The sequence below is a fragment of the Caloenas nicobarica genome, chromosome Z, assembly GCF_036013445.1.
Source record: "Caloenas nicobarica isolate bCalNic1 chromosome Z, bCalNic1.hap1, whole genome shotgun sequence".
Classification (NCBI taxonomy): domain Eukaryota; kingdom Metazoa; phylum Chordata; class Aves; order Columbiformes; family Columbidae; genus Caloenas; species Caloenas nicobarica.
The window spans coordinates 91,895,600-91,923,105 of record NC_088284.1 but is presented as its reverse complement, the minus strand read 5'-3'; the positions used below and the strand labels follow the sequence as shown (position 1 = coordinate 91,923,105).

The 27,506-nt window shown below is 38.9% G+C and overlaps 1 protein-coding gene across 1 annotated transcript; it reads left to right on the top strand.

Annotated features, from left to right (window-relative positions):
- Positions 1–669: 669 nt before the first annotated feature.
- Positions 670–26,731, top strand: MTF2 (metal response element binding transcription factor 2). The gene is made up of 15 exons (XM_065656105.1): positions 670–886; positions 11,745–11,943; positions 12,091–12,172; positions 13,647–13,742; positions 14,103–14,203; positions 14,533–14,681; positions 15,886–15,981; positions 17,065–17,133; positions 17,908–18,031; positions 19,565–19,632; positions 20,029–20,199; positions 20,877–20,985; positions 21,155–21,213; positions 21,355–21,459; positions 23,603–26,731. The coding sequence occupies exons 1-15, from the start codon at positions 882–884 to the stop codon at positions 23,955–23,957; spliced, it is 1,788 nt and encodes a 595-aa protein (XP_065512177.1). The 5' UTR covers positions 670–881; the 3' UTR covers positions 23,958–26,731.
- Positions 26,732–27,506: the final 775 nt, after the last annotated feature.

Here is a 27,506-nt window from a genome sequence, read left to right as displayed (position 1 = left end):
CTGTTTCAGCTGGCTAATGCAGCTACTGCTAGAAACTGAGGCTTAGCTTGTCTCCTAAAATGGCAGCATGCCGATGGCTTGTCACCGCAGAGGACAACTCTGTTCAGCCCCCGTGCCCTTGGTACCAACGCGCCGGCCGCAGCAGCCCGCGGTACCCGGGCCGGGGGCGGGCCAGGCCTCCCCTCGCCTCGCCTCACCCGGACGCGAAGCCGGGCTCTCCTCATGCCCGCCCCGGATCACTCCAGATGCCAGGGCCGACCCCCGGCAACGCGGGGAGCTGCGCCGCGCCCCCAAGCCTGGGCGGGGGCCCCCAGTGCTGCCGGGCGGTGTGTGCGGCGGGGCGGGCGGCGCTGCCCGGGCCGGGCCGCCTCCCGCAGGTGCGGCTGGAACAATAGGCAGAGCGGCCGGCGGGGCAGCGCGCACCCCTCCGCACTGCCGCAACGAGTCCCGGCCGGCGGGCAGGGATCTCTCTTTCGGTAAGCACGCCTAAAGTAGTCCCTCTTTGTTCACCAGCGGCAAAGGTTTGGCTTCACCTGTGTCCTTCCGCCGCGGCGCTCTTCCTCCCCGCCCCCTGGCCCAGGAGCTGCCTGTCGGCGCAGGCGGGGCCCGCCGGGGCGGGGCCGAGGCCCTTTGTGCTCCCAGAATGCACCAGCTTCTCCTCCGCGGGAAACAAAAATGGCGAGGGGCTACGGTAGAGCTGGGCTGTCTGTGAAGCGGGTCTGACCCCTCCTCCGCCCCCTTTCCTCCGCCGTGCCGCAGGGTCCGTGCTCGGGGGGGTCCCGCTGCGCACCGAGGGCCCGGCCGCACCGGGGCGCCGGGGGGAGGCTCCCGAGCTCGCTGATTTCCCTGTATGAGGCGGTTGGCACCACTGGAGAGACCGAATGAGGTGAGGGGTGGGGGGCGGGCCGCGGCGGCGCGGGGGGGTGGGAGGGAGGGGCGGCCGGGCCCTGCGTGGGGCGGGGTGGGGGGGGGGCGGGCGCGCCCCGCAGCTCGGGCCGCCGGTGCCGCATCCCACCCCCCGCGGCGGCCACGCCACCCGCCGGGGAGGGGGTGCGAGGGGCCCCGCTCCGGCGCGGGGGGCCCGGAGGCCTTTGGGGGAGGGGGAGGAAGCTCCCTCCGAGGCGGACGCTGGCGGGCGAGGCGGGGGTCAGCGGTGCTCCGCGGTGACCAAAACAAAGGGAAGGAGGCGCTGGGCCAGCTCACGGGGTCCGTGGAGGTGCTGCGGCGGGGAGGCTGCGGTGAGGCTTGCGCCAGCAGTGCCTTTATCGTCTCGTTTAAGGATATTGCCCGAGTAGGCTGCATTCGCTCGAGTGCGAAGAGAGCAGCACAAAAGAGGTGGTGGTGGTCTCTGGTAACTTTGTTTTTGGTTTCTTTTTTTTGTTTGCAGCGCCTCAGCTCTTAGTCGCTGTCGGGCTAGACAATTCGAATGTGCTTGAAAGCTTAAATTTTTAGTCCACTAAAATATAGTAACTGTTGATGGCTGAAAAGATTTGCAGTAATGCATTTTCTTTTATTTGGTATTTGAATCCTCTGGGAAGAATGGGTTAATACTTTTGTTAGTCAAAGAGAACAATATGGTACTGTGTTGGATGCTCTGGACACCGATATTCGTGTTGAAATACTAGAAGTTGTCATCCATTCATGAAGTATTTGGGTGCTATTTGAAGGAGAGGGCCTGCATAACTAAACGAAAGGGCCTGCCAGGAAAGCAGTATAGGACTATGCGCGTTTCTGGAATTTCTGATAGTTAGGCCCTGCTCATGACTTTAAAAGGCTGAATGCAATGGATAACAGCATAATTTTCTCCTGACTTAGTGTAAGGGAAAGTGATCAATGCTTTTTACCTAAACTGTCAAAAGCATGGGATGATAAGAAAACGGTTTCCCTTTTGGTGTGGGGGTTTTTTGTGTGCGTCTGTAATCGGGTTGGTAAAAGTTAAAAAGTTAATGTTTGTCTCTTTTTTGAGACCTCAACTTATAACTAATTTGAAAGCATTTGAGGTTAAAAGAAGAAAAACTTAATTCCTCTAGTATTAAAATATAGATTGATAGGTTTATAGCTCTTTAGTGGAAGGAGAATAAGGGAACACAAAGACTGGAAATATGAAAAAAAGGTGTGTAATGAAGTAGTGAAAGTGAGAAGGATCTTTGCAAGGAGCTACCAGCTGATGAAATGTGGATCTGCACTGAGAGTATAATGTAGTAAGTTTTTCCACAGTTAACTGTTATTTTGTCGAATATATATGTCTGGCTTCTCAAGAACTTGTCTACTCTGGGAGGAATTTTGAATCAGATGTAGGTTGCCCCTCAAAAGTTGGCTTAATATGGCTAGTCGCCAGTTGTTGAGGTGTATATTTTTTCTGAATAGGTGAAAGACACAAGCACTGGTAGTCAGTATCAAGGCTGGCTTCGGATACAGTTACGTTTGTCCTTCCTTCCCTTAGGACATCAGGTAAAGTTTTTGAGAAGAGCAAAGGTAACAAATAAATTGCAGTTCATTTCCTAGTAGAGAGTGGACTCCTGTATTTCCTGGGCATGGATGTGGATGAATATAGTACTAGAGGCACCTAAAATTGCTTTAAAGCATATTTTGTGCTCCTCATGCTAGTTGTGGTGGAGAAAGCTTGGAGGGAAGAAGCACATGTGACTAGAAGCCAATGTGAATCTTCTCTTAGTTAGTGAATTGACAGTACTTTTTCTGTGACTGGACTCTGAGCTTGCTATAGGGTTGGTTCCACCTTCTTTACAGGCCTTCCTTGCAGGAGATGGAGGGGAAGTGTGTCTGAGTAAAACACACCAGAAGAATTATAAAATCAGTGGTATTGCTGGAGGGTCCTTGGGCAGGGTGATACCTGTTACTGAAAGCACTGAAACTAGTTGAATTTACACTTTGAACAATCTAGATTTCAAGCTGATGGTCTCTTCCTAGAAGGCATAATCTCTGTGGAGGAGTGAAATCAAGAGACTTAATTTTCTTTCACAGAAAGAGAGCTAATGATGAGAGCATTCCTGATGAGTCTGGACATATTTCATTCACTAAGTATCTTGGAGTATAATAATTTTCTATTTATGGTTTAGACTGATATATTTTTAATTTCCTTCTGTGGGGAGCTAATGGAGATTGCTGTTTTTGTAGGCTAGTCTTAAAGCAGGAAACTTATGGGGTTTCGATCACCTCTGAAATTCTTTTTCTACCCCCTCTCCCCCCAGCACAATTCAGCATGTTGTCTATCACGACTTTCACTGCTCAGGTGCAGGCTCATATTATACTCCCTTATGTGTGTTGCTGGGCATCCCGTATTTGGATATTGTAGAAACTGAAAAGGCAGTTGCTGTGTTCAAGGAGGCGCTAAGTATACAATTAAGAGAAAATCTGATCTGAAAAGGTGTGTTGTGACCTGATACCATTGTTCTCTCCCTGATACTTACCTTCTACCTTTTCTCTTTGTGTACAAACACATGATCAGTCCCAAACAAATAGTTTTTACAGTACAGGGCTGCCCTACCCTATTTTCCTATATACTAAATAAGTAGGGAAATATGTTAGTCTGTAATGATCATTTAAAGACTAATACTTTCACTTTGCATATCAAATAGAATTAAAACACTTGTAGTTAGTTACTGTTTCTTGAGGGAGACTGTGAGCAAGTGAAACCAAAATCACAAATTATTGTAGTATTATGGACACAAGAATGCACTTACCCTGGTGTCTACCTCTTTTTAATAGTATGAATCAATCTTATTAAGGCTAAAGGCTAGTCATACTAAACAGGGTCAAAAGATCATTCAGGTTAGAAGGGGTCTCAGGAGTTCTGTGGTCCTGCTCCGTGTAGCATCAGCCACAAGGCCAGACCAGATGGCTTTATCCAGTCAGCCCTTGAAAGCCTCCAGTGATGGAGGCCACACAGCCACCATGGGCCCTGGTTCTACTGCTGAACCGGCCTCATGGCATGGGAAAAAGCATTTCCCCCGCTTCCATTGCTTTTATTTCAATATATGCACATTATCTCTCCTCCTGCCGTGCTTTACTGTGAAGAGACTAAGTCCATCTCACTAATGTTCTCACAGGAGCTGGAAAGCTGCTGTTAGGCCTCCCTGAAGCCTCTTGTTCTCCAGGCCGAATGAGCCTGGTTCCCTCAGCCTCCTCTCATGGGTCAAGTGCTGCAGTCCCAGACTGTCTTGGTGGCCCTCCATCAAACTCACCTATTTTGATGTCTCTCTTGAACTGGGAGAACCAAAACATGGTATTCTAGGTGCTGTCTAATGAGTTCTGTCTATATAATCACTATTCTGTGAAATGATCGTTTCCCCTCAATCTTCTAGCTAAACTTCTAATGTGCAACAGATTCATAGACCTAACTGCTAATCAGCTGAATGGGCTGCAAGGACTCAGTTCTTATTACCACTTCTTTTGCTCCTGAACAAAAAAAAAACCAAACCAACAAACCTTACTACTTTTGTCAGGTAATGTGGTGGAAATACTTCTGAAAACATAGTGTGTTGTGGGGTTTTTTTAGGTAGCACTATAGAAAAGATTTTCCATGACTACTAGAGAGTTCTTTAAAGTGTTTATCCAGACAGAAGCATTTAGAGTAAAATTCGTAGCCAAAGTGTAAGGCTCTTTCAAAGGATTAAAAAAAAAAAACCAACCACCACCCTATTGGAATAGTAATGTATTGCTTGAAAATCCCATACGGTCACGATGGTAGTGTTATGGCTGACTGGGTAGAGCTGCGAAGTAAACAAGTTACAATTTCTCATCTTGCTGACAAGGAGCAGCTTATGTAGAGTGGTTGTCATTAAGTCATTGTCAGGACAAAGTTTTTCTGCCTTCAATGATACTTTAACTTCTGTCCATTGTGGATTTGTTAAGCATTGCTTGCTTGAGTGACCTGTGAATTGGCTTGCTACACATTGAACTGAACACCTGAACTTGACTCATGCAGGCCCATGTGACCAGGCAGGCTGCTTTCAAGAGCACCAAGATAACTGTGTGGTGTTCTCATGGAGCCGTTATTTACCATCACAGGTTATGGAGAACAGGTGTGATGCGTAATGATTAGAGAGTAGCAAATGTCACACATCTTTAGAATGGGTCAAAAGTTTAACCCAGGGAACCACAGGCAGGTTAGACTCACTTGGGTCTGTAGGAAAGGCACAGAGCAAGTCTTCTGGAAGACATTTCTGGACACATTGAAAGGTGGTGATTAGGAACAGGCAGCATATGTTTACCAAGGATAAATCATGGCCTGACCAACCTGACCACCTTCTGTGTTAAAAATGGCAGGATTTGTGGATGAGGGGAGAAGAGTGGATATCACCTACCTCAACTTTGGCAAGATTGAAGGAAATGGCTGACAGGAACCTCATGAAGTTCAACAGAGACTGTTGCAAAGTCCTGCATCTGATGGAGGAACCCCAGGCTGAGATTGGCTGGGGGTCAGCTTTGCAAGATTGGCTGAGGGTCTGACAGAGAGAAAGCAGAACATGAGCCAGCAGTGTGTCCTGCAAGCAAAGGCAAGTGGTATCCTGGGCTATATTAACAGGAACAGAACCAGAAGATGGAGGGGAAGTGATTATTTTCTTCTACACAGATCTTGTTAGACAGCATCTAGAATACTGTGGTTTGGTTCTGCCCGTTCAAGAGAGACATTAAACTAGATGAGTTTGATGAAGGGCTGCCAGGACAGTCTGGGACCGCAGCACTTGCCCCATGAGAGGAGGCTGAGGGAACCAGGCTCATTCGGCCTGGAGAACAAGAGGCTTCAGGGAGGCCTAACAGCAGCTTTCCAGCTCCTGTGAGAGCATTAGTGAGATGGATTTAGTCTCTTCACAGTAAAGCACGGCAGGAGGAGGAGAGAGAACATGCATATGTTGAAATAAGAGAGGTTGGAGGGCGAATACTTTTTCCCACGCCATGAGGCCAGTTCAGCAGTAGAACCAGGGCCCATGGTGGTTGTGTGGCCTCCATCACTGGAGGCTTTCAAGAGCTGACTGGATAAAGCCATCTGGTCTGGCCTTGTGGCTGACGCTACACGGAGCAGGACCACAGAACTCCTGAGACCCCTTCTAACCTGAATTACTGTTATCTTAAATAACTGTAAACATTGAAAATAGTTGAGAATATATTTCTTCTTATCCCCCAACCATTACTCTTGGCTTTTCTAGACTGAGGGATGCTTAGGCTCGTTTTGTTATCCTTCTACACAGTTGGCGATGTCACATAGGCTTTTGATTGTATCAGAATACAAAGTAGTGTAAAGATAAGGAGCTCAAAGTGTATCTTGTAGATGTTCCATGATATAGCACACTGGAGGCTCAATATTCATTTGGCTACACGAGGTAGCGTAACAGGATAGACTGTGATCTAGATTTGTACTGGATCCTCTGCTTGGAAGAGGTTTGTGGCAATTTACTAATATAATAACCTGTTCATGTATAACTGGAACAGTGACCGTTGCAACAAAGTTGCTATTATGAAAAGCAAAGTGAACTTTTTGGTTTTTTGAATCTGACTGATCCTAAGTTTGGTCCTAGGCTGGAGTTGTGAAGTATCCTCTTAAGTCTGTCTGTCGTCTTGGCCCAGCAAAATATTTTTATTTGCATGAGGAGGTATGGCTGACACACCGAACAGATAATGTTTGGCATGCGATCTCATACATCAGAGAAGATACAGGGAAAATGGGGAGAAACACGTGGCTGGGATCCAGCGTCTCTCCAGCTGCCAGCAGAGGTACTGGATCCCAGTTGCAGGTCAGCAGTCTCACTGGCAGTGTGGCTGGGGCTTGGTTATGCGGTGCTGGGTAAACCAGCTGAGATTGTGGCTCTCACAAAAGACTCATTTCTCTTTTCTGCTGCCTTCTGGCTGTGAGCTGCTTACCTGGCTTGTCTAGTCACTGAAATTTTCTGTGAGGTGCTTTAATTTGTTTAAAATAGCAAAAAATTAATCCATATTAAAGGCAAGAAAACCAAATAGAAAGCCTATGGGGAGGTCCACTTTTTGCTTCAGTTGTGGTGGGAGGGGAGTGAGCTGCTGTATTGGGGAAGCCATGTGTGAAACTGCTCTCGGTTTTGTGTGTTCTGAGCCCTTGCTTAGACCTCTTGCTCCTGCCCATTCCCTGTGTGGAGTAACTGTCCTGTTTGAAGGAGAGCAGAGCAGACTGCTGGTATTTTGCAGCCCTTCTTCATGGTTCAGTTTTCTCTGAAGTTGAATAAAAGTGTAGTTTGGCTGTAACTTCAGACACAACATTTGTGATTAATTAGCACTAATGTCACACCTTTGGATCTTGAACTGGTTATCTCTAGTTATCATAAATTCTTTCACTAGTTCTTCCTCCCCTATATGATGCCACATTTTCCAGTTTTGAGATAGATCCTAAACCTATGTGAGTTGTCTTAGTAGAGTGCTCTCTGTGTGCATTATTTCTAGTTTGAATTCCCTGCTGCTAAATCTGCTGGACTCTCTAAACTCATCTTCCCTTCAATGTGACTTGTGTTTACTGGGAATAAATGAATTATCTGTAGGTCCCACTTTTGAGTCGTTTCAGTAGATTAAAATTTTCTCTTAATATGCTTTGGGCACTTAGTTTTTGGAAGTCAATTTAAAGACATTAAAATTTAACAACTATCTGTACTCATAGGGTAGCTATCATCTATTACTGTTGCAGTATTTGTGAATCGTGTAGCCCTTCTGAAGAAATTTCCTGAAGTTGCATGGATTGTCACTGGAAGTGCCTGTTGTTTAGTTGTGCCATCTGGCAGTACCAATTGAGGGAGTTTGTGTCCCAAGTTGCTTGTTTGCATTTGTTCTGTTGTGCTGACAAACCATTCTGTGAAACAAATCAGTGAACTGAGATGGCTGGAAAAAAAAACCCAGCTCTGTCAAGGGATTTTTTTTTTTAACAGGAGTTGATTCACAGCAGTTGTTACAACTGAAGGAATACAGGAGTATGGAATGACCTTAACCTGGCAGTGCTGCTGAGGAAAAAGACACTTGGAAACAAGAGAGAGTGCTCAGTCTTGCATCCTCCAGCCTCTTCACATATTTTTCCCTAACTTTTCCACTTCTTCTTTCTGTAGGATTGCTGTGGAGATACAGGAGTCAGAGGCACCGAATGAACACTGACACTTTCTAACTTCTAGTAAAGAGGTTAGAAAGAGTTACAGACAAGTCAAAACTAACAGAAACCCGATTTTGATAAATAAAATGCTTTGCATAGTAAGTTGTCATGATTCACAAATGAGTGGTAAGATTTTTTTTTTCTTTTAGGTAGCTTACCTTCAGAGGGAGTCTGGTTCGTTAAGTAGATGAATAGGTCTTCTGCCTGTCTTGCTTGAGAGTATCTATGATTATGATCTAGACCCCAAAGTGAAAAAAATCAGTGAGCATTTTCAGTACTTCACAAGATCAACTCCTCGATAAATAGTGAAGGTACAGTTTTATTTTGAAGTGTATTTCAACATGCAGACACAATTCACTGACTTCCCCTACTAACTTAGGAAAGATTGGAAGTCAGGTGAAAATACACCCATCCAACAAAAAAAATTATTTAAATGGCTGGTGCGACTTTTTGGTACTCCACTACAGCAGAGAGGGCTGTTGCAAGACAGACGAGAAAGTTATTAGCACTTCAGATGTAGTTTTTATGCTGGTCTGCACTGAATTTCTTGTGATTTCTTGTGCAGTGTTTCCAGAAGGCACTTTAGAGACACCTACTTTAAGCAACTTATGGCTTGCTAATTAAAGTAAACTTGTTAAAAGAGTAGCTCTTCCCACTTAATCTCCATCAAAAACATTGAGGGAATGCTTCCCTGAAGAGGAACTTCTTATCCCTGTGGAAAGCAACTGTTAAGCTAGCTCTAAGTGTCAGCCTATTGTGATAACTAACCCTATTTTCAGTCTGTGTGTTAGATAAACCATAAACTGCCACAGCAGGAGCTACTTCATGAGCTGTTTAATCATCACTTCAGCAGTGCTATCTCCCACAAAGAGAGCAATGTGGACAATGGAGAAGCGTCTGCTTTATTGGCTCAGACCTTTACTGTGTGTCAAGATCCTTCAATGTCTGAAGTAGCTATTGTGAATTTAGGCTGTTGTATAAGTCAATGTATGGACTCATTTAAGTGCTTTGTGCCAGCAAAAAATGTGTTGTGCATTTTCTATAAGTTGGAATGGAGTTATGGGACACACTTCTGTACTTAAAGGAATGTTGTATGCTTTTGAAGACTCTAATATAAAACTCAAAAATAGTTGTTGATTTTTGAGTGGAAATATGTACTATACAAGTTTTCACACCTTTCTTCAGGTATTTGAAAAGAAGAGCCAACATTCCTGCCTTCTAACTGCTTTCTCTAGTCTCTTAAACTAGATAAAAAGCTGGAAAGAAAATATTTGAACCTCTAGAAGAGAGTAGTCCTGTCAAAACACTTGTTCAACTGTTTCAAGGTGCACTAGTGAGTTTGCTCCAGGTGCTTTGAACTACATGTGGCAACTTATTGACCTGTTTAATATTGCTGAGTCAAGTTCATAGATGTAATATGAAGTATCTAAATACTTTAATACTTTGTAATGGTGAGTCCTTTCCAAGAAAAGAATTATGGGCTAAGACCAGGTTATAGTTTCACAACTGTTTCTAGGCTGTTTTGATCAAGCCTTGCCTAGCCTTCGAATATTGCTTGCTCTGTGTTAAGTTGGGTGTGTGTATAGTCAGAAAGGTTTGAGGAATTGATGAAGGTAAAACTTTTTTTTTCCCCTCTCTCTTAACTGTCTGACTTCAGACACATTTGTTTCTGAGCCTTTTTGGTACTTGGGTGTGTAAATGGTTGTACAGATACAAAGGAGGGAGTAGAATGTGGTTGCAACAAGTGTTAAGGGCTAGAGCTCTGCTTCAGGGGTCCTTGCAAAAATTCAAGCTACTGTACGAGACAAGGGGCAAAATCTTGCAGTGATGTACAAAATAGGGTAAGTTTAAATGATGAAATGTGCTAAGGGTATGAGGTTATTCAGAATAATGTAGACCGTGTAGAGAACTTTGAGCCTACTGAGTGACTGGATGATGAAGTGACAACTGAAAAACAGAAGTAATACACAGTGGGAAGAGCAACATTAGTCTGGGAGCTGTTGGAATGAGAACCTGCAGTTTCCAGTCATTCTTTGAAGTTTTTAACTTAATGCCTCCTTGCAGTGGGGAAGGTCAGGGAAGGCTACAAATGTTGTTACTGGAAAGGAGCAAAATGGCCTGTGCTGTCACACTGTTATCCTGTTATTGGAAACTTATTTTGAATGCTACATGCATCCAGTCCCATTTATCAGGGGTTGGAGTAGAAATGGGGAAAAGCAGTGGTAACTTTAAACAGCTTTCACTTGAGAAGCAGCAAAATTGGTAGGATTCTTTATCTGGGAAATGTAGCTGGGTGGGTCTAAATATTCTTGCTGGGACATAAAGGGAAAAGATGGAAAATGATAGTTTAGTTTTCTGATGCAATGATGAAGGGTATCACGTGGAGTGGCAAGGTGCCAGCTGTGAGACAAGCCAAAAGAAGGTTCAACAAACATGTAGGAAAACTTGCAGAAAAAAATTCCATTCAAGACTAAAAAAACCCACCAAAAAACCCCAACCAACCAAACAAAAAAACCCCAACCAACAAACAAACCCCAACAAACATTACTGATCTTTGGATCTGCAGCCTGTAAGAGACCTAGAGAATATTTTGGAGAGGAGTGCTGTTCTCGGTTTTTTTGTGTGGTGTGTGTGTGTGGTGTGTGGTGTTTTTTTTCTTCTTCTTTTCCTCTGGTCTTCCCCAGTCATCTGACTATTTCTGTGTTTGGGATCAGGCAGGACTTAAACTGGTGACTCAGTTGTGCATGAGGATGCCAGAGTTATTGGGCTGGATGGAACCGCTGTCTGGCCCATTATGGCTGCTCCTATGGTCGCGTCATTGTTTAGATTTACACCGATTATGCTTAAAACAGTTGTCTAATTTTCTTGTGTCTAACCTTCGTGGCTTAAACTATTTAGTACAAATTCTCTAGAATATTAACTTCTTAATTTTCACATTTTTGATGTCTTAAGCCATTACAATTCCAGTTTTATTTTCATATAGAATGTAAATAGTAAACTTTTTATGGAGAAGGGATTTCCTCCTCTTTGAAACTTTACAGTAACTTCTCTAACATCTTTAATAGTAATTATCATCAAACTATATAGGACACTGATTCATTTACTGGTTTCATTGGTACTTTGTGATGAATTAAAATGTTTCTGGTGCTGTTAAGGTACATAAGCTACCTTGGGTAAGGTGAAACTGCTCGTTCAATTGACTCTATCCTATTTAACTCTCTGATTTGTCCTTGTGTTTGTCCTAGTCATATACACATTTAGTTTCTAAAGAGAAAATACTTTTGGATAAAGGAATGGTAACTTTTTTAATAGTCTCAAATTCTGCCTGTTACTCTGACCTGGAAAGCTTGTGTCTCCCCATTCTTATTTACGCTACTTAATTTCATAGAAGTTTTTTCTTTATACAAACTTGTCTCTTTCAAGTTTTGTAGACTCTTACAGTAGCAGAGGCACTGCTACTGAAGGTATGTAAAGTCTGAAAACATTAACAGACTTTTAGTTACCTGAAGCTCTGGAGTTTAGGGAAGTGAATTCTAGCTGTGAATCACATTAATATTTTTAAAATATGTTTTTTTTCACTTTAACCTAATTCTGATTACATTTTTTCTTGCTTCCCTTTCTTTAGAGACTCTACAGCAGTGGGTAATTCACTGGTCCATAAGCGGTCTCCGTTACGTCGAAGCCATAAGACCTCAGCATCTCTGACCAAGCTGTCGTTATGTGATGGACAGAAAGCCAAAAAGCCACTGTGTAAATTTGAAGAAGGTCAGGATGTCCTAGCTAGGTGGTCAGATGGCTTGTTTTATCTTGGAACTATCAAAAAGGTAAACTATTTTTAATTTCACTGCAGTCTTACAGTATCATATGTTGTTTAAATATTACAGAATAAGTATTACAGTCTGACTTAGTATTAAATATATTCTCCTGCTTAGTCTTTAATTCACGGCTTCCACTGTATTTTTGTTTTTCAGATAAACAAACTGAAACAGAACTGCTTCATCATATTTGAAGACAGTTCCAAATCCTGGGTTCTCTGGAAGGACATACAAACAGGCAAGAACTTCAGTGAAGTAGTCATTGTTTGGTATTTTATTTGTTTAGATTACTTTATCTGTTAAAATAAATTATTACATTATATTCTTGTATTGTAAAGAGTGATATAGTTTAATGACTCAGTATCACAAACTGGGCAAATTAAAAAAAATCTTTTCAAACAACTCTATCATTGCAGTGGTTGTTTTTTTTCACAGAACTATGTGCAGGGAGGGGAGAACACTTCTAAAAATAATCACATTTGAGTTTATTTAGATGGGGATAGAGTATACTACTATGTCTTAACAGAAAACTCCAGGCCCTAATTTACATAAAGTTTATGTCCTCCTGTTATTGTCAGTTAAAACAACATGATGTGGAAAGAAACCAAAGACTGGAAAATCCTAGGTTTGAATGGAGTTTTCACATTTAAAAGTAACACAATAAGTTTTGCACATAAGAAACCATTACAGAATTTGGAGTATTCATGTAGTATAAAGAAATGTGCAATTATCAAGTGAGATGTCTATTGCATATTAGCTTTAATTTTTCTGGTATTTGGGGAGTAGCTAGTATTTTGATCTAATGAAGTGTGGATGACAACTTCAGTGACAATTTCTTCTGAAAATCAGTTGCAATTTCCTCATAAAGGCAATAGAAGTCCGGTTGGGCTCTCGCTGATTCTTGATGTTTGGACTAAACACTTTAGCTGCTAAAGGAGAAGCTTTGTATTCATAGTAGCAAAAAAATCAACTGCTTTATTTCTGAGCAGCTTTTAAAATACTGCTGTTCAGCTTCTGTGTAGTACTAATTTATGATCTTTAATTCATTTATCATAACTATCAAACTTTAGTTCATGAGTATGATAATATGTAGATTAAGTGCCTTGTATTTTAATCCAGATTTTTACATTGATACGTGGTATAATTGGAGCAAGATGTAGTTTTGTTTCCAGTTTGCAAGCTAGCTTTTTCTTACGTCTGCTGTTACTGTGTGCTTCTATATGCTTGCATGGATAAAATGTAACAACATATTTCAGAAGAGTGTTGGAGTTCAATATTAAAGCACCATGGGCAGATCTGTCAAAAAGACCTGCACCAAATTGTGCAGATACTTAGAAGAAGAGAAGCACAAATTACCGTCAATACAATACGTATCTATCAGTTGTCCAGATAAGACTTGTTTATACATATTTTTTTAGCCTGCATTTACATTCTTTATTCAGTTACTTAATTTTAATTGCTGATGTTAAGGAACCATAGACTGCGTAGTAAATAGGCAATATATAGCCTATGATAAGTGATATCAAGATTTGTAACACAGTCTGTACAAGATGTCTGCATTTATTTTTGTTGGGAAGTTAGGCTCTGTAACAGTATGTTTCTGCAACGCGTGGATCTGTGACTGAAATTCTGAAAAAAGACATATGTGTGGTAACCAATCCAACTGCAGATGTAACCTGAAAAAAAAAAATCACACTTTGATCTTTGTCTAGGAGCCACTGAGAGTGGGGAAATGGTCTGTACAATATGTCAGGAAGAATATTCAGAAGCACCGAATGAAATGGTTATATGTGATAAATGTGGGCAAGGTAACTAGATTTTTTTTTTTCTATCTACTGCATTTTAAAAGATGTTTTGATTTGTTTTGTGAAGGAGGATATTTGCCTGGCTATGACTGACTGCTCAACTGATCTTAAATTTTATAGCCCTTAGTGGCTATTAACAGCTCAGTTAAAGTGACTAACACCTGTTATGTAAGTAAAGTTTATTTTTTCCACTAAGAAAATTTAAGACCATTTTGAATGTTACCCCAATCTTTCTGATCAGATTTTTGGCACTTAATGATGGATAATGCCTTATAGTTGCATTTAAATTATATGTAGTTAATTCTGTGTGTCTTTTGCCATTTTAATAAAACTTTGGTTGATCCTTTTTTTTTTTTTATACAGGTTATCATCAGCTATGTCACACACCAAATATTGATTCGAGCGTGATCGATTCAGATGACAAATGGCTTTGTCGACAGTGTGTGTTTGCAACAACAACAAAGGTGTGTTTCTAGAAAATGTTTCTTAATACATCCCATATTGCATGCATGCTTTGTTTTTAAAGTTGAAGAAGTAGCACCTTTTTCAGTGATTTCTTTTTTGTTAACTTTGATCTGAATATAAGTTTTATATGGTGGGAATTAATATTTATTTTAGAAATAGATCACATTTGGCTTTCAATTCATTTTTAAACAAATATGCTAGTATTAAAATAAAGTGAAACTATATTAGGTGATTATAGGCAAATTTTCATAACTTTCAAATGAAAGGATTTGAAAGTTTCAGAAATACAGTATTGTTTCTGTAAACTAATGTATTTGTTTTGGCCCAGAGGGGTGGTGCACTTAAGAAAGGACCAAATGCCAAAGCACTGCAAGTCATGAAACAAACATTACCATATAACGCGACAGACCTTGAGTGGGATGCGGGTCATAAAACCAATGTCCAGCAGTGTTACTGCTATTGTGGAGGACCTGGAGAGTAAGTAAACAGATAATATATATGAACTGTTCTCTGTGGTGCAGCTGCGAACTTTGGCCCTGACCTTGTAGACTTTTACTCATGAACACGTTGGTTTCTGTTTCTGCTGTGTGTAGGTATTCAACTCGATGCGAAGCGGAATTTTGAATTTTTTGTATATATATATTTTTTAATGTCTTATGGGAAATACATTATTAATGGTTTTCCTTTTCCCATCAGATCTTTTGATTCATTTAAGTTTTGCTATGTAGCCATCACATATCATCACAGTCCATTCTACAAGAAGCAAGAATGTTGTTTGTTGGTTTCTTTTGCATTGCTACTGTTAATGTGCTGAGATTGGGTGGAGTTGTTAGTTGATCTTGCAATTCTAGGCGGTGTTTTTCTGATGTTAGCTTGGCTCTGCCATTAGTCACAAATATAAATGTTAGTTTATTAAATTTTGTTGGAACAGACAACTGTTTGATTCTGCCACATCATACCCTGGATTGCAATTATTGGCAGGGGAGACTTTTTCCTCTTAAGGCATTACGGAGTCCTTTGCTGGCTCTTTATTACAAGAAAGGCAAAAAGAGGTCGTCTTAAGCAGGTAGAGATAAATACTGTGGTGTCTGCATGTATGAGTAAATTAATAAAATAGCATTAAATATTTGAAGTCAAGGCGAGTTAAGAGTCCCACAGAGAAGCAAAGCCTTTGAGTTTATACTCACAGGACAGAGCTCTGGTTTGAGAATTTTGCAGACTTGGACAAATGTAGCCTTCAATTTTGCATGGTTCCTTTACTCAAGGGAGAAGCTGAAAAAAAAGAAAAAAGAAGTATAAACGATGAGATTAATTTTTAGGATTCGAGTAGTTGAATCCTCAGAAAAAATGTTTGACTTAATGCAACCGTACTGTGCTTTGAAAAATAATGAAGCAGCTAATCTGGTATGTGAGAAGAAGCTTATATGGAGTTACTGAATTCTTATTATTAACAATTAAAAGGTGGTTGTCAGAGGAAATTAAATTTTTATTTTCCTTATTTCATAACTGAATTAATCCTTTTACTAGACTATTTTTTGTTGTTCTTAGTCACTCTTTTCCAGTGATAATTTATGTGAAAGTCAACTTGTGTCAGAAGATCTTTTGCTATTTAGTTTAAACATAACGAACAATTTTCAGTAACTCTTTTAACATATCTTGTTTTTTCTTTCTGTTGGTGAAGCTGGTATCTGAAGATGTTGCAGTGCTGCAAATGTAAACAGTGGTTTCATGAGGCTTGCGTGCAGTGCCTCCAAAAGCCTATGCTTTTTGGTGACAGGTAAGAAACTTAAACTGTGCTTTATGGCTATCTTTATTTAAAACGTGGAGGCTGTCTCACATGTGAGCTTTTATTAAGGCATCCATAATACAACAGTATTTTCCAAAAATGGAGTGAGTTTATAAGGATGTGTTCAGGTGCCAGGAAAAATGCAGGTCTTCATCTCAGTTTGATGAAGGAGGGTGAGGTGGGCTGGTGGGTGGTGGAGAGAGAACCAATGGATCGTTGGATTCAAACTGTTACTGGCTTGGCTTTGTGTGGAATTCCATTATCCTATACGTGCTGGCTACTGGGAAATTGGAAGCTTTAAGGCAGAGCACTTTAGTGAGCCTGTGAGTTAGATAAGAGCTTTCAAGTTCATATTGTGTAGGTGACTAATCTGTACGCAACAGGCATCGTGCGTCAAGGTGGGCTGTCAGTGTGTGTGTGTTGTCAGTAGCTCCCTGTACTAACACACAGGCAACTGGAGAAAGCTGGAAGGACAGTTAGACTGAAGGGAGCTCTGTACATCCTCGGTTCATGTGGTATCAGCTGGGACAAAAGGAAATGAAGTGCTGATCTTTGCTTTCATTTTAAGAGGAGCCTGGAGCAGATGAGAACTGGAGAAGGGAATTGAGGAGTATCTCATTCTTTATCCGCTGTACTTTCTTTTAGCTGTTGGTTGTGCTGGAATGTTAGTGTGAAGGAACTGAGTTAGGGCCCAAGAACCCATGGGTCCTTTAAATCTGTGCTTACACTGAGATGCAGGTTTCTGCATTTGAGAGAATGGTGTGGGGACATTACAGAGCATCTTCACTGAGATAGTCACACATTGAGGGACTTTCTTGGGGAATATGAAACTGGTACCAGGATAAAATTGAGGAAGTACCTTGTGTCTGGCCTGGTAGGTAGCAGCACAGACTTCTGAAGTTGATAAAGAAAGGTAGAGGACAAAGGGACTCTCAAATATCATATGGGCTGGGTTTCTAGCCTGCTTAACTTTTTTTTTTCATGAATAGGGTGTTAAAACGTTAAGACTGTGTGTGTGTGCGCAGACATCCACCACCGAGACACATGTACATACACATATGTTTATGTTTTTAGGTTTTATACGTTCATTTGCTCAGTTTGCAGTTCCGGACCAGAATACCTCAAACGTTTACCCTTAAGATGGTAAGTATGAATTAAAAAAAAAAAAAAGAATGGGTGAGTTGAATACATGCTCTGCTCTTCTTTTTGGTGTTATAATTCTCCTTGCGAAAAAGGAAATCCACTTGCTGTCTCAGGTTGTTTCCTGAGCTGTTCTTACTGCTTGTATGAACAGGAACCAACTTTTCCTTCAAAGTTTATCCTTAAATCTAGAGTTATATTGGAATTGTGTGCTCGAAGGGTTTATTCCTGGGATTGTTCAGTGAAATAGCAAGCAGCTACCAAATGTAGTGACTACTACAGTACACATCTTGACGTATTTTAGTAGTCGTTTCCTCAGTGACATTTAACAGTCAGTTGTAGTTTGGAATTTTTGAACTAACACATACAAGAAATTATATCCAATTTAGTGGATATGTGTGCAAACAAGTATATGGTGGCAATAATCTTGTTAAACATTAATTCGCCAAAATACTTGTATGAATTCAGAATTGATATGTCCAAGTCTTAATTTGGACTTAAATATCCCATGATTTAGACCAGTTTTGGAGTTTAAAAGAGTGGTGTGACAATGGGATGAGGCAGAGATGAAAGTAAGATTCAAAGCAGAAGGAATCACTAGTGGAAGAGAAATGACAGGAAACTTCATAATGTTATTCCCTGGATTGAGTGTTTGATGTTGTGCTTTGTGTTCGTATAACTATATAATGGTAATATCTTTTCTACTAAATTATGTTGAAGAAAAGCAATTGGAAGAAAAAAGACCTTTTCTTTCTCTGTTTATTTCTGAATATCCAGGGTAGATATAGCACATTTATGCCTTTACAACCTAAGTGTTATTCATAAGAAGAAATACTTCGACTCAGAGCTTGAACTCATGGCATATATTAATGAGAACTGGGATAGATTACATCCTGGTGAGGTAGGTAACTGGAATACACTTTCTTGGTTTTCTTCACAGTGCATGCGTATGTCCTGGAAGTTGGTGACATATGACTGTTTTATTCTGGATGTGAAATCCTTTTATTACCTAAAAATCTGATAATCCGCGTAATGAGAAGATCATGTTTAATTCCTTGCAGAAATAGAATGCTGTTGAAGTGGTGTTATGTTCTTCTGAGCTGTAAAATTCCTCAAGTGATCCATGTAGCTATTACTATTTGCGTAGCAACTTCAGTTATTTATACTGAGCTGTTTATTCTGTTGCATATATATTTTTCCTTTCATTTTATAATTGTCTCATAGTTCTTCGATATTTTCATGTGCGCAGACCAGAGAATCTGTTGAATTGAATGCACAGTACATTGCATATGAAGAAGTCTTCAGAGTCTCTAAGGTGTAACACATAACAAATTATTGTACACAAACATTTCCTTTCCTTCACTCTTCCAAACATGGGGGTGATCAGTTTGTGTCCAGGTCCAAGACTGTTTTGATCTTTTTTCGGTCTGATTCTGCCACTTGTCAAGGCATCGTGTTTTTGGTTCGCTACTATACTAGTTATTATCCAGCTATTGATTTAGTGGACAGTTATCTTAGCATTAGAGGAAATCTGTTTCCCCATGCAGAGTGACTTAAAATTTAACTAAGAGGAGCAGTGTAGGTATTTGTTTCTGCATGGTAGGGTTGGATGCAAAATTTATGTCTGAATTCAAATTGGCATACTGCTAGTACAGTATGCTGCACTTTTTTCTTGCATAAAAATTGCTTAGGGTTTTGAATTTTTTTAAATACAGGTGGCATATAACTGGCTTAAAATTTTCTTATCTTGAGTGCATCTTACTTTTTCTACTGTTTCATCAGTAAATTCATACAGCTGTAATCCATTTTTACTAGCAGACACAATTTGAAAATCAAATGTATGTTCTAGGTTTAAATGATTGACTGCTGTTTGTAAATAATAGAAAACAGTTTAGAATGCATGTGTTTAGACTGTGTCAATAGCTTGTAATAAAAACAAGCAAATGCTCAAGCATTGCTAAAAAATGACAATTAGTGTCATTATGAATAGACATGTTGTTTACTTTAGCATGTATGGCATCTCTTAGCAAGTCATATCAAGTCAAAATTCTGTCATATTAAGTCTCAGGTTGTCTTCTGCTTGCAATCTGAATTAATTTGGGAGTGCATAATGCCACAGAATTATTGTTTCTATCTGTCTTTGGAGGGCAAGCTAGCATTATGTTCTTTGAGTATAGTAAAATTCTTTGAGATATTTTTCTTGCACTTACAAGTGAAACTCAAATTCTTTGGCCTGGGCTTGATCCTGGCATGAATTCTGTGGATGTAAATCACAGAATGTATGGGATAATGATTAATATCCTTTGCTGTTAGGTAGTTTCCACAGCTAATCCTTATTCACATCCAAATCTGTAGTTACAGTGACTCAAAGTAACTGGCATCTTTCTGTTACTAGAGAATTTGACAGGTTAAATGATTTCTTAATACTTCACAGCTGGCAGATACCCCAAAATCTGAAAGATATGAGCATGTATTGGAGGCACTAAATGATTACAAGACCATGTAAGTTGTTGGTACTTTTTGTTTTAAGTGTTGTTTGCCTATGTGATCTGACATGGTTTATATATAGTCTTCAATCTCCTTTGCTCAGTCTATCTGATAATCACTTTGGCTGCAGATAACATTTAAATTTTAAATACTGTTTCTATGTCAAACTGTAGTATTACATACCTATTTGAGTGGAACCCAGATCATGAGAAAATTTGTTTTAACTTCCATCCTCTTCCCTCTTCACATTCTGTATTTGAGACTGAGGATTGTATTAGGGGAAAGGGAGGAATAAAATAACATTAGGATGGATACTCTCATTTGCATAGTGTTGTTTTGCATGTACACTGTTATTTTAAAAGTTGCTTTCCCTGGGGTCAGAATTTTAACAATTAATTTTAAATCATATAGGTTTATGTCTGGAAAAGAAATAAAGAAAAAGAAGCATTTGTTTGGCTTGAGAATTCGTGTTCCTCCTGTGCCACCAAATGCTGCTTTAAAGGCTGAGAAAGAACCAGAAGGAACTTCTCATGAGTTCAAAATTAAAGGCAGAAAATCATCTAAACCAATCCCTGATGTGAGGTAAAGTAACTCAGTCATTCTAGCAATGCTGTAGTAAATTTGGGCTACTTTGAGTACGTTTTTGGTGCCTACAAAAAAGGCGTTTTCATTGTATAATATATTTTTTAAAATAACTGTACAGGTGTACTATTTGTGAGAACAAGGTCTTTGAATGAATTTAATTAGCTTTCTATTAGGATCTTTAAAAACGAACAAAACCCACCCAACCAAACATAAACCCCAAACAACATGAAATTTAGCAGTAAGAACAATAGAAAATATCCCAACTTTGCTGCCATTTGGGAAACAAAATCTCTTGCCTTTCTGGAGCTCTTATGCTATAATCTAACTAGATTTCTAAATAGGAAGCATGATGTGAGTTTGTAACTTGTATTGATAAATGTACCATCTTTTCTACAAAGTGTGACCTTATGAACAAATAACATTTAACGCTTGTCCATTCCTGTCCAACACTAGGGAATCAGTAGTGTCACTAGGAAGGGCTTGTATTTATTAATTTTATTCTAGAGGCAAAAATATGTAGCTTTGTACCTGACAATTTCGATTATTGGAATAACCTCCTTTAACACAATGTTTTAGCAATAGACATCTAATTGTGTATTCATTGCCAAAGGAAAACATGTATTCAATGGAAATTATCTTCAATAATACAGAACAAAATATAACTTTTCTTCTAGGGAATTAAGTAATGGTATAGAAAGAAAGGGGAAAAAAAAATCAGTAGGTCGTCCACCTGGTCCCTATACAAGAAAAATGATTCACAAAACTCCAGAGTCTTCTCCTCTGGTAAGGTTTTGAATTTTTTTTTCCTCCTTTTCCCTCTAACTGGATTATTATTTTTGAAGAAAAATATAACCAGTTAATCTGAATCATGATATTCCCCCATTCAACCTCAAACAAAATTGACACAGCAATTAAAACTTTATTTGAAATTGTTTTTGTTTTTTCTGTTTAGGATAATGAACCAGTTCCAGCAATCGAGAACCCAGCCTTGGAATTACCTTGCACTGTTGGGTAAATTAAAAACAAAACAAAAAAACCCCTGTAAAACTTTATATTACCATGTCATTTATCTGTTTGCTTCTGAAATGTCAGCTCAGTTTTTAATATGAGATTATTTTCATTACATGGCAACCCTATTATCTTGCATATCAGGAAATCTGATGGAACTGCACATTCATCCAATACCTCAGATGTGGAATCCACAGGTGCTGCCAGTATGAAAGAAACTACCTCATCTAGTATTTCCAGACATTATAGGTAATAATTCAGTTACTCTGCTGTACAGATTAAAATTTGCAATATATTAATTTTTATTAAAATTATTGAAAGGGGGGGCAAGAAACAATTGGTTCAGCGATATACTTCACACTTAATAAACAGAAATTGCAGGTGTCCTACAAGAGAAATCTTGCCAAAGCAGGATGTTCTAAATGTGGCTTCTTAAAACCTGAGGTTCTGTTGTACTTCCAGTCAGTTCTGAACCTTTTGGGAAACTTCCATGAATTCTGCCCCGGGTAGTTACGAAGAAATTAGTCTAACAAGATTCATGAAGGTAAACACTTGGATGAGAAAGACCCAAACCAGCAGCCCACGCTTATGGAAGGCAGATGATGTTCCAATCATTTGTGGCGTAGTCATTGCCAATGCTGTTTTCTGGATTTTTTAAAAAAATATTTTTTTAGTTGAAACACTGGCAAAACAAAGTAGAAGATAAGGTAGGAGACTGTATGAGGCAGCCATAGTAGATGTGAAATGGAGGTAAGAGTATTGCAGAACTGGTGGGAGAATAAATAGAGAAGAGCTGAGGATATTGCAGGGGGTATAACATTGTGGATGTGGGAATTCACTGGGATTTTGAGTAATGAGCAACTGGAACTCTGAGTCTTAGTTGCATAGGGAAATCTAAAGAAATGGGACAAAAGAAAACTAGTCTTAATTAGTTCTGCTTGAAACACACAGGGTGCTCACTAACTAATCTTCTTTGTTGATGTAAAAAATGTACCTAAATTACATTTACTGAAAAGAATTAAACTTCATAAACATTTCCTGAGCTTAGTTTTCTGGTAAAGGCTGCAAAAGAGCTGATGTGTACCCTGAATGATTTTAGCAGCTTTTGTTCTTGTAGATTTGTCTATTCTTATTAAAGAATAGCGAGTATGCCGTGATTTTCTGTAGTCAGTAGAGCATGAAGAAACTTTGGCATGGTCTTCATAAATAAATTGTTAACTACAATCGACTTTTCTGCAAATTGTTACTTAACTTTTCCCTCTCTCAAGTTCAGCAAACAGAAATTTCTCTTTTACTGAGATACATGGATCCTCAATCTACTTATTTTGTCTCTTCTCTTTCTGGTTCATGCTATCAAGTGCTTTCATGATTCATTTTTGTGTGCATTGCTGCTACAAATTTTTATCTTCAAAATCATGTTTAACTTAAACTTCTGAAATTGTTACCTGAGGATTTAAGTAACAATTTTGTATTTCTGCCTTTTTTTTTTTTTTTTTTTTTTTGCATTAAAAAGTTGTGATTTCCCCTTGTGTACCACCCCACCCACCACTCCCCCATCTCACCCGGTATGTTACGTAGGAGTCTTGAATATTGAAGATTGCATATGGTTTAGTTTAGGGCTTTATCGAACATGTTTTACTGTGTACAAATCATAGATACAGGTTTTTACATAAGGGTTTAGATCTTGGACACTTCTAATATTTGGGTGATGGTTTACTCTTCAATAATATCAGAAGCTTCTTTTTTCATAACCAAACTCATACAGGTTTTGGATATACGTATCTTTCTGGTGACACAAAATAAATCTTTAGAAAGGCATGTCTTCCTAAAAATAGAATAGATTTTGCAACATGTTCTTTCATATTTTAGATTTCTAATTTATTTAGATAAATTCAGCTTGGGAAAAAAAAAAACTATGCATGAATTCATTTTTTTTAGTCTCAACTAACATCAAATCTCTAACTCTTTATATTATAGCTTTTGTAATTGAGGCCTACCTGTGTGATAAAGCTGTATTTTTAATTTGCAAATTAAAGCACATTTGGTGCAGACTTCTCTGAAGACAGGTTTTTTAAAATAAAATTGCTTAAGAATGGGGTTAAGCTGGATCAAAATAGTACTCTTATCTACGCATATGTTAAATAATTTAGCTAACCTTTCTGACATTTTGTTAAATTAGTACAATTTTTCCTTACATAAATCTTTATTGTGCAAGTGCTATATTTATAGTCATCTATCTATAGGCAAGAAGTAGTTTTATCAGTGAAAAACGGCAAAGAAGTGACGATACGAGTTGCATGGAAGTAACTCATGATAAAGCATATATTTTTAATAAGTTCCTTGGAGTTAATGCTGTTTGCTTTTGTGTTGTTGGTTTTTGTTTTTTTAATAGTTTATCTGACTCGAGAAAAAGGACTCGTACAGGAAGAACTTGGCCTGCTGCAATACCACATTTGAGAAGGAGAGGTCGCTTTCCACGAAAAGCACTCCAGACTCAAAATTCAGAAATTGTGAAAGATGATGAGAGCAAGGAAGATTACCAGTATGATGAACTCAATACGGAGATCCTTAACAACCTGGCAGATCAGGAGTTACAGCTCAATCATCTAAAGAACTCAATCACTAGTTATTTTGGTGCAGCAGGTAGAATAGCTTGTGGGGAAAAATACCGTGTTTTGGCTCGTCGGGTGACGCTTGATGGAAAGGTGCAGTATCTTGTGGAGTGGGAAGGAGCAACTGCATCCTGACTGTAGGACTGAACATTATGTTCACTGCACTGTCATCTGTAAGTACAGTTCATAATGCAGAGCCACGAGAGAAGTGTGTCTTTAATGTGTATCTAAAAACAAAACAAAACCAGTTTAGCCTTAACATGTAACTGTTATCATTACAGCTCTTGTGATAAAGACTTATCTTTTTAAAATCTGATCTGAAACTTAAATTTTTTAATCTGAACATTGTTAGATTGGTTTAGGTTGGGATATTTTGGGTTACAGTTGCTTAAAAATGTGCATGATGTTTAAAAAAAAGACGGCATTTTCTAGAGGACATTCCATGGATACAGTTATTGTGATTTAGAGAAAATATTATGTAGATAGCACAAATCTTTGAAAAAATTTTGGTTTCTTTTCTTACCCAAATGTTTGCAGAAATGTATTTCTATTTCAATACTTTTTAGATTTCATAAGTGCAGTGTATATAATGCCTACCGAAGACTGTAAAATACTAAAGTTTCCTTTCAAAGTGTAACAAAAAAAGAAAAAAAAAAAGAAAAAATATATTGAGCCTGTAAATTGCTCTGTGACCAGACTTCATTGTCTTTTTAATATATTCTTTGTGTGTGTGCGCGTGTGTGTATATACATATGTATATATGCACACACATACTTGTGCGTGTATATATATGTGTGATTGTGACCTATGCAATACAAATTATGGGATTGGGCAGCTTCTGAGAATACATCCCATAATTCTTTTTTCAGGAATAGTTGCCAATATTTACACAGCAGCATTTCTTCTCAGGCTTATCGGGTGCTGTTGCTTTCTATGTACTAAGGAGAAGCGTCAAACCAGTGCAGCGTGTTCTGGCAGTGGGTGCAGTCATTGTTCATGTGCGCTAAGTAACATATTCCATTCTTTTCCATGTGAATTATCTGTTAAAAAATAATGTAGGATCTGAACATTTTGAAATTGACTCTACTAGAAATAACATTTTTAAAGTTATTGTGGCACACTGATTGTAAATTTTGTGCCCAATAATAAACTAAGTTGACAGGAGTCACACACAAGATTCCTATGTATCTGTAGAAACAGTCATATTTTGATAAATGTAGTATGAACAAAGTGTATTATTGCACAGGGTCAACAGTTTGTTGCCATTTGAAGTAACGTTACTGATTTTATTACAACATTACCTCTTTTGTTTTTATAAAATGTACCAAGTTTTAAATTGATAAGTTTATTTTACTTGTTTAAAAAAAAAAAAGTTGAAGTCTCTTGCCAGTATTAGATGTTTTTTCTTTGTCTGCTACTTTTGAGGGGGTTTTAGCCAAAGAGTAAACAGAAGAATACTTTGGTGGTTATTCACTGTACTGCATAAGGTTAGTTTTCTTACATGCTTACAGTTTACCAGCAGAATAAAATTATGTAACATTTACAAATGACAGAGTGGTTTAAAGTGTACTGCCTAGGTTAGTACTTATTTATTCCATTACTTGATTATTTGACTTTTTCTGCTGATCTTGAACATCTTGAAAAGGTGACTTTTTTTTTTCCTGTCACCTTATAGCCAAAGGATGCAGAGAAAGCTTTTTATTCTGTGCTTGGTTTATGGCTGGCTGAGTAATGTTAGTTTTATAAGAATGCTAATTAAAAACTGCCACTTCTGTTTACCTTCACTAAAATGTGTGGTTTTTTCTCACACCCTCAGCTATTAATTTAATGTTGCCTTGCCTATAGCTGCAATATTTTGATAACACAGCAAATTCATGTTAATTTTTGAATGTTTATATCTTGGGATACTGCAAAATGTAAAGCCTTTGTAACCTTACTCACACATCTGTATCTGTCTTTATTGTTTCACTTTATCCAAGTCCTTTAATTCTAACTGAACACCAGCAGTGTTTTTCGTAAAGTTTCATTTAAAGATAAACATTGGAATGTACTTGGGGACTTTAGTGGGGAGGGGAGAAAATACTTGTCAAGCTGTCCATAGACTTAACTATTGTGAATGTCATTGTTTCGTTTTATTATGGTGATTGACTTGACTCTGATGTTCAGTTTGTATTTTTGGAATTGTTTTTTTCTTAGAATTAAAAGACCAACATTAAATGCGTGTATTTTTTGAGAGAGGAATGAGTTCTGATTCTGTATTCTTGTGAAGTACCTGTTTGGTGGCATCTTCCTGTCCATTGCTTCTCTCTCCAGCTTTCCTGCTGCTACCCTGGAAACCCTTGCCCTGGGCGCATAGACACTGACTGGTGTTCCAGCTATGCTTGCGGGATTCGTTGTTACAGGTGTCATGTGCTGGAAAATGCTGCAGTAGTTCTGCTGAAGATACAGCTAGAGTAGTAATTCAAGCACACCTACAAATGCCTTTCTCTCATTTGATGTGAATTTCATTGTATGTAGTAATGGAGTCTCTAAAGGAAAAATATGAATGTTGCTGTATGTAAGGATTGCCTTTTGGTATGACTTGATCATTGTATGTATGCATGTGTGTAAATATATGTAATTCAACTTCATTGTGGTCGCTGCTTTAGAAGCATTTCTATGTGTATCAGATGTAATATTTTTCCATATATGTTATTTGTACTACGGTGATATTTAGGTAGGTAATTGTCTCCTGAGACCATTCTAAAAATCTAGGCATCACATGAACAAGACAGCAAAGAAATAATGGCTCCTTACTGGTCAGAACTGTAAAATAATTGTCACAGCAAACTACTTGTCAAATCATTGTTCTCAACAAAAATTTTGAAAGGAATTTTGAATAAAAACTGTGCTTTTCTATGCATAACAGATACTTTGAGTGAGATTACAAAGGAATTTTGAAAAACCTCTGTGTGATCTGTGAAATGAAGGTCAATATTTTGATTTATTGTGAAGACAGAAATAAACCAAAAAAGGCCTTGAAGGATAAGACAAAGTTTGTTGTTTAGGGAGTGGGGGGAAAGTGGATAAATAGAAAAATAGTTGTGCCTTTGGAACATCCTACTAAAGTGATCTTCAGTGTTATATTTTAAAAGGAAATTGGTGAATTGAGATGGAACAGGCCAAGGCTGGAGATGGAGCAGTAGTCAGGACATAGTAACAAGGATGAGGTAGACAGCAGCGTCAGTTCTGTGCACAGAAGGAAGAGGATGAATCTTGCTGTGCAGGTAACACTTTCAGGCTTTAAATTGGGTCACTTCTCTAGTTCCCTCACATCTGCCTGAATGAAAAATAATGCTGCAGTTAAGGGTGTGATGGCAGAAAGAGTTATTTTCTAGAAATGGAGAAAAGAGTTTGGGATGGTGAGTTGTGTGTGGTTGATGCTGAACTTAAGCTACTGCCTAAACACCCGTGTGGAGGTGTCAGATCTATTGAGACCCCAGTTCTGTCCAAAAATACAGTAATGCGTGAGGAAAAAAATCCCAAGTTGTCAACCTAAAGTTTGTAGAAAAGCTGATTTCTTTTTTTGTAAATGGAATCATCTATGGGTGAGGTATACAGGAGAGAAAGGCAGAGGAAGAGACACCTTTGGAGTCCTTGAAGAAAGTTGAAAGGGGAGTGACTGTCTTCTAGAAGAGATAGTGC

Excerpts from the sequence above, each read along its gene's own strand:
- MTF2 (XM_065656105.1), top strand. Across the intron at positions 11,944-12,090 it reads ATCTTGGAACTATCAAAAAG|ATAAACAAACTGAAACAGAA; the intron begins GTAAACTATTTT and ends TTTGTTTTTCAG. Across the intron at positions 12,173-13,646 it reads CTGGAAGGACATACAAACAG|GAGCCACTGAGAGTGGGGAA; the intron begins GCAAGAACTTCA and ends ATCTTTGTCTAG.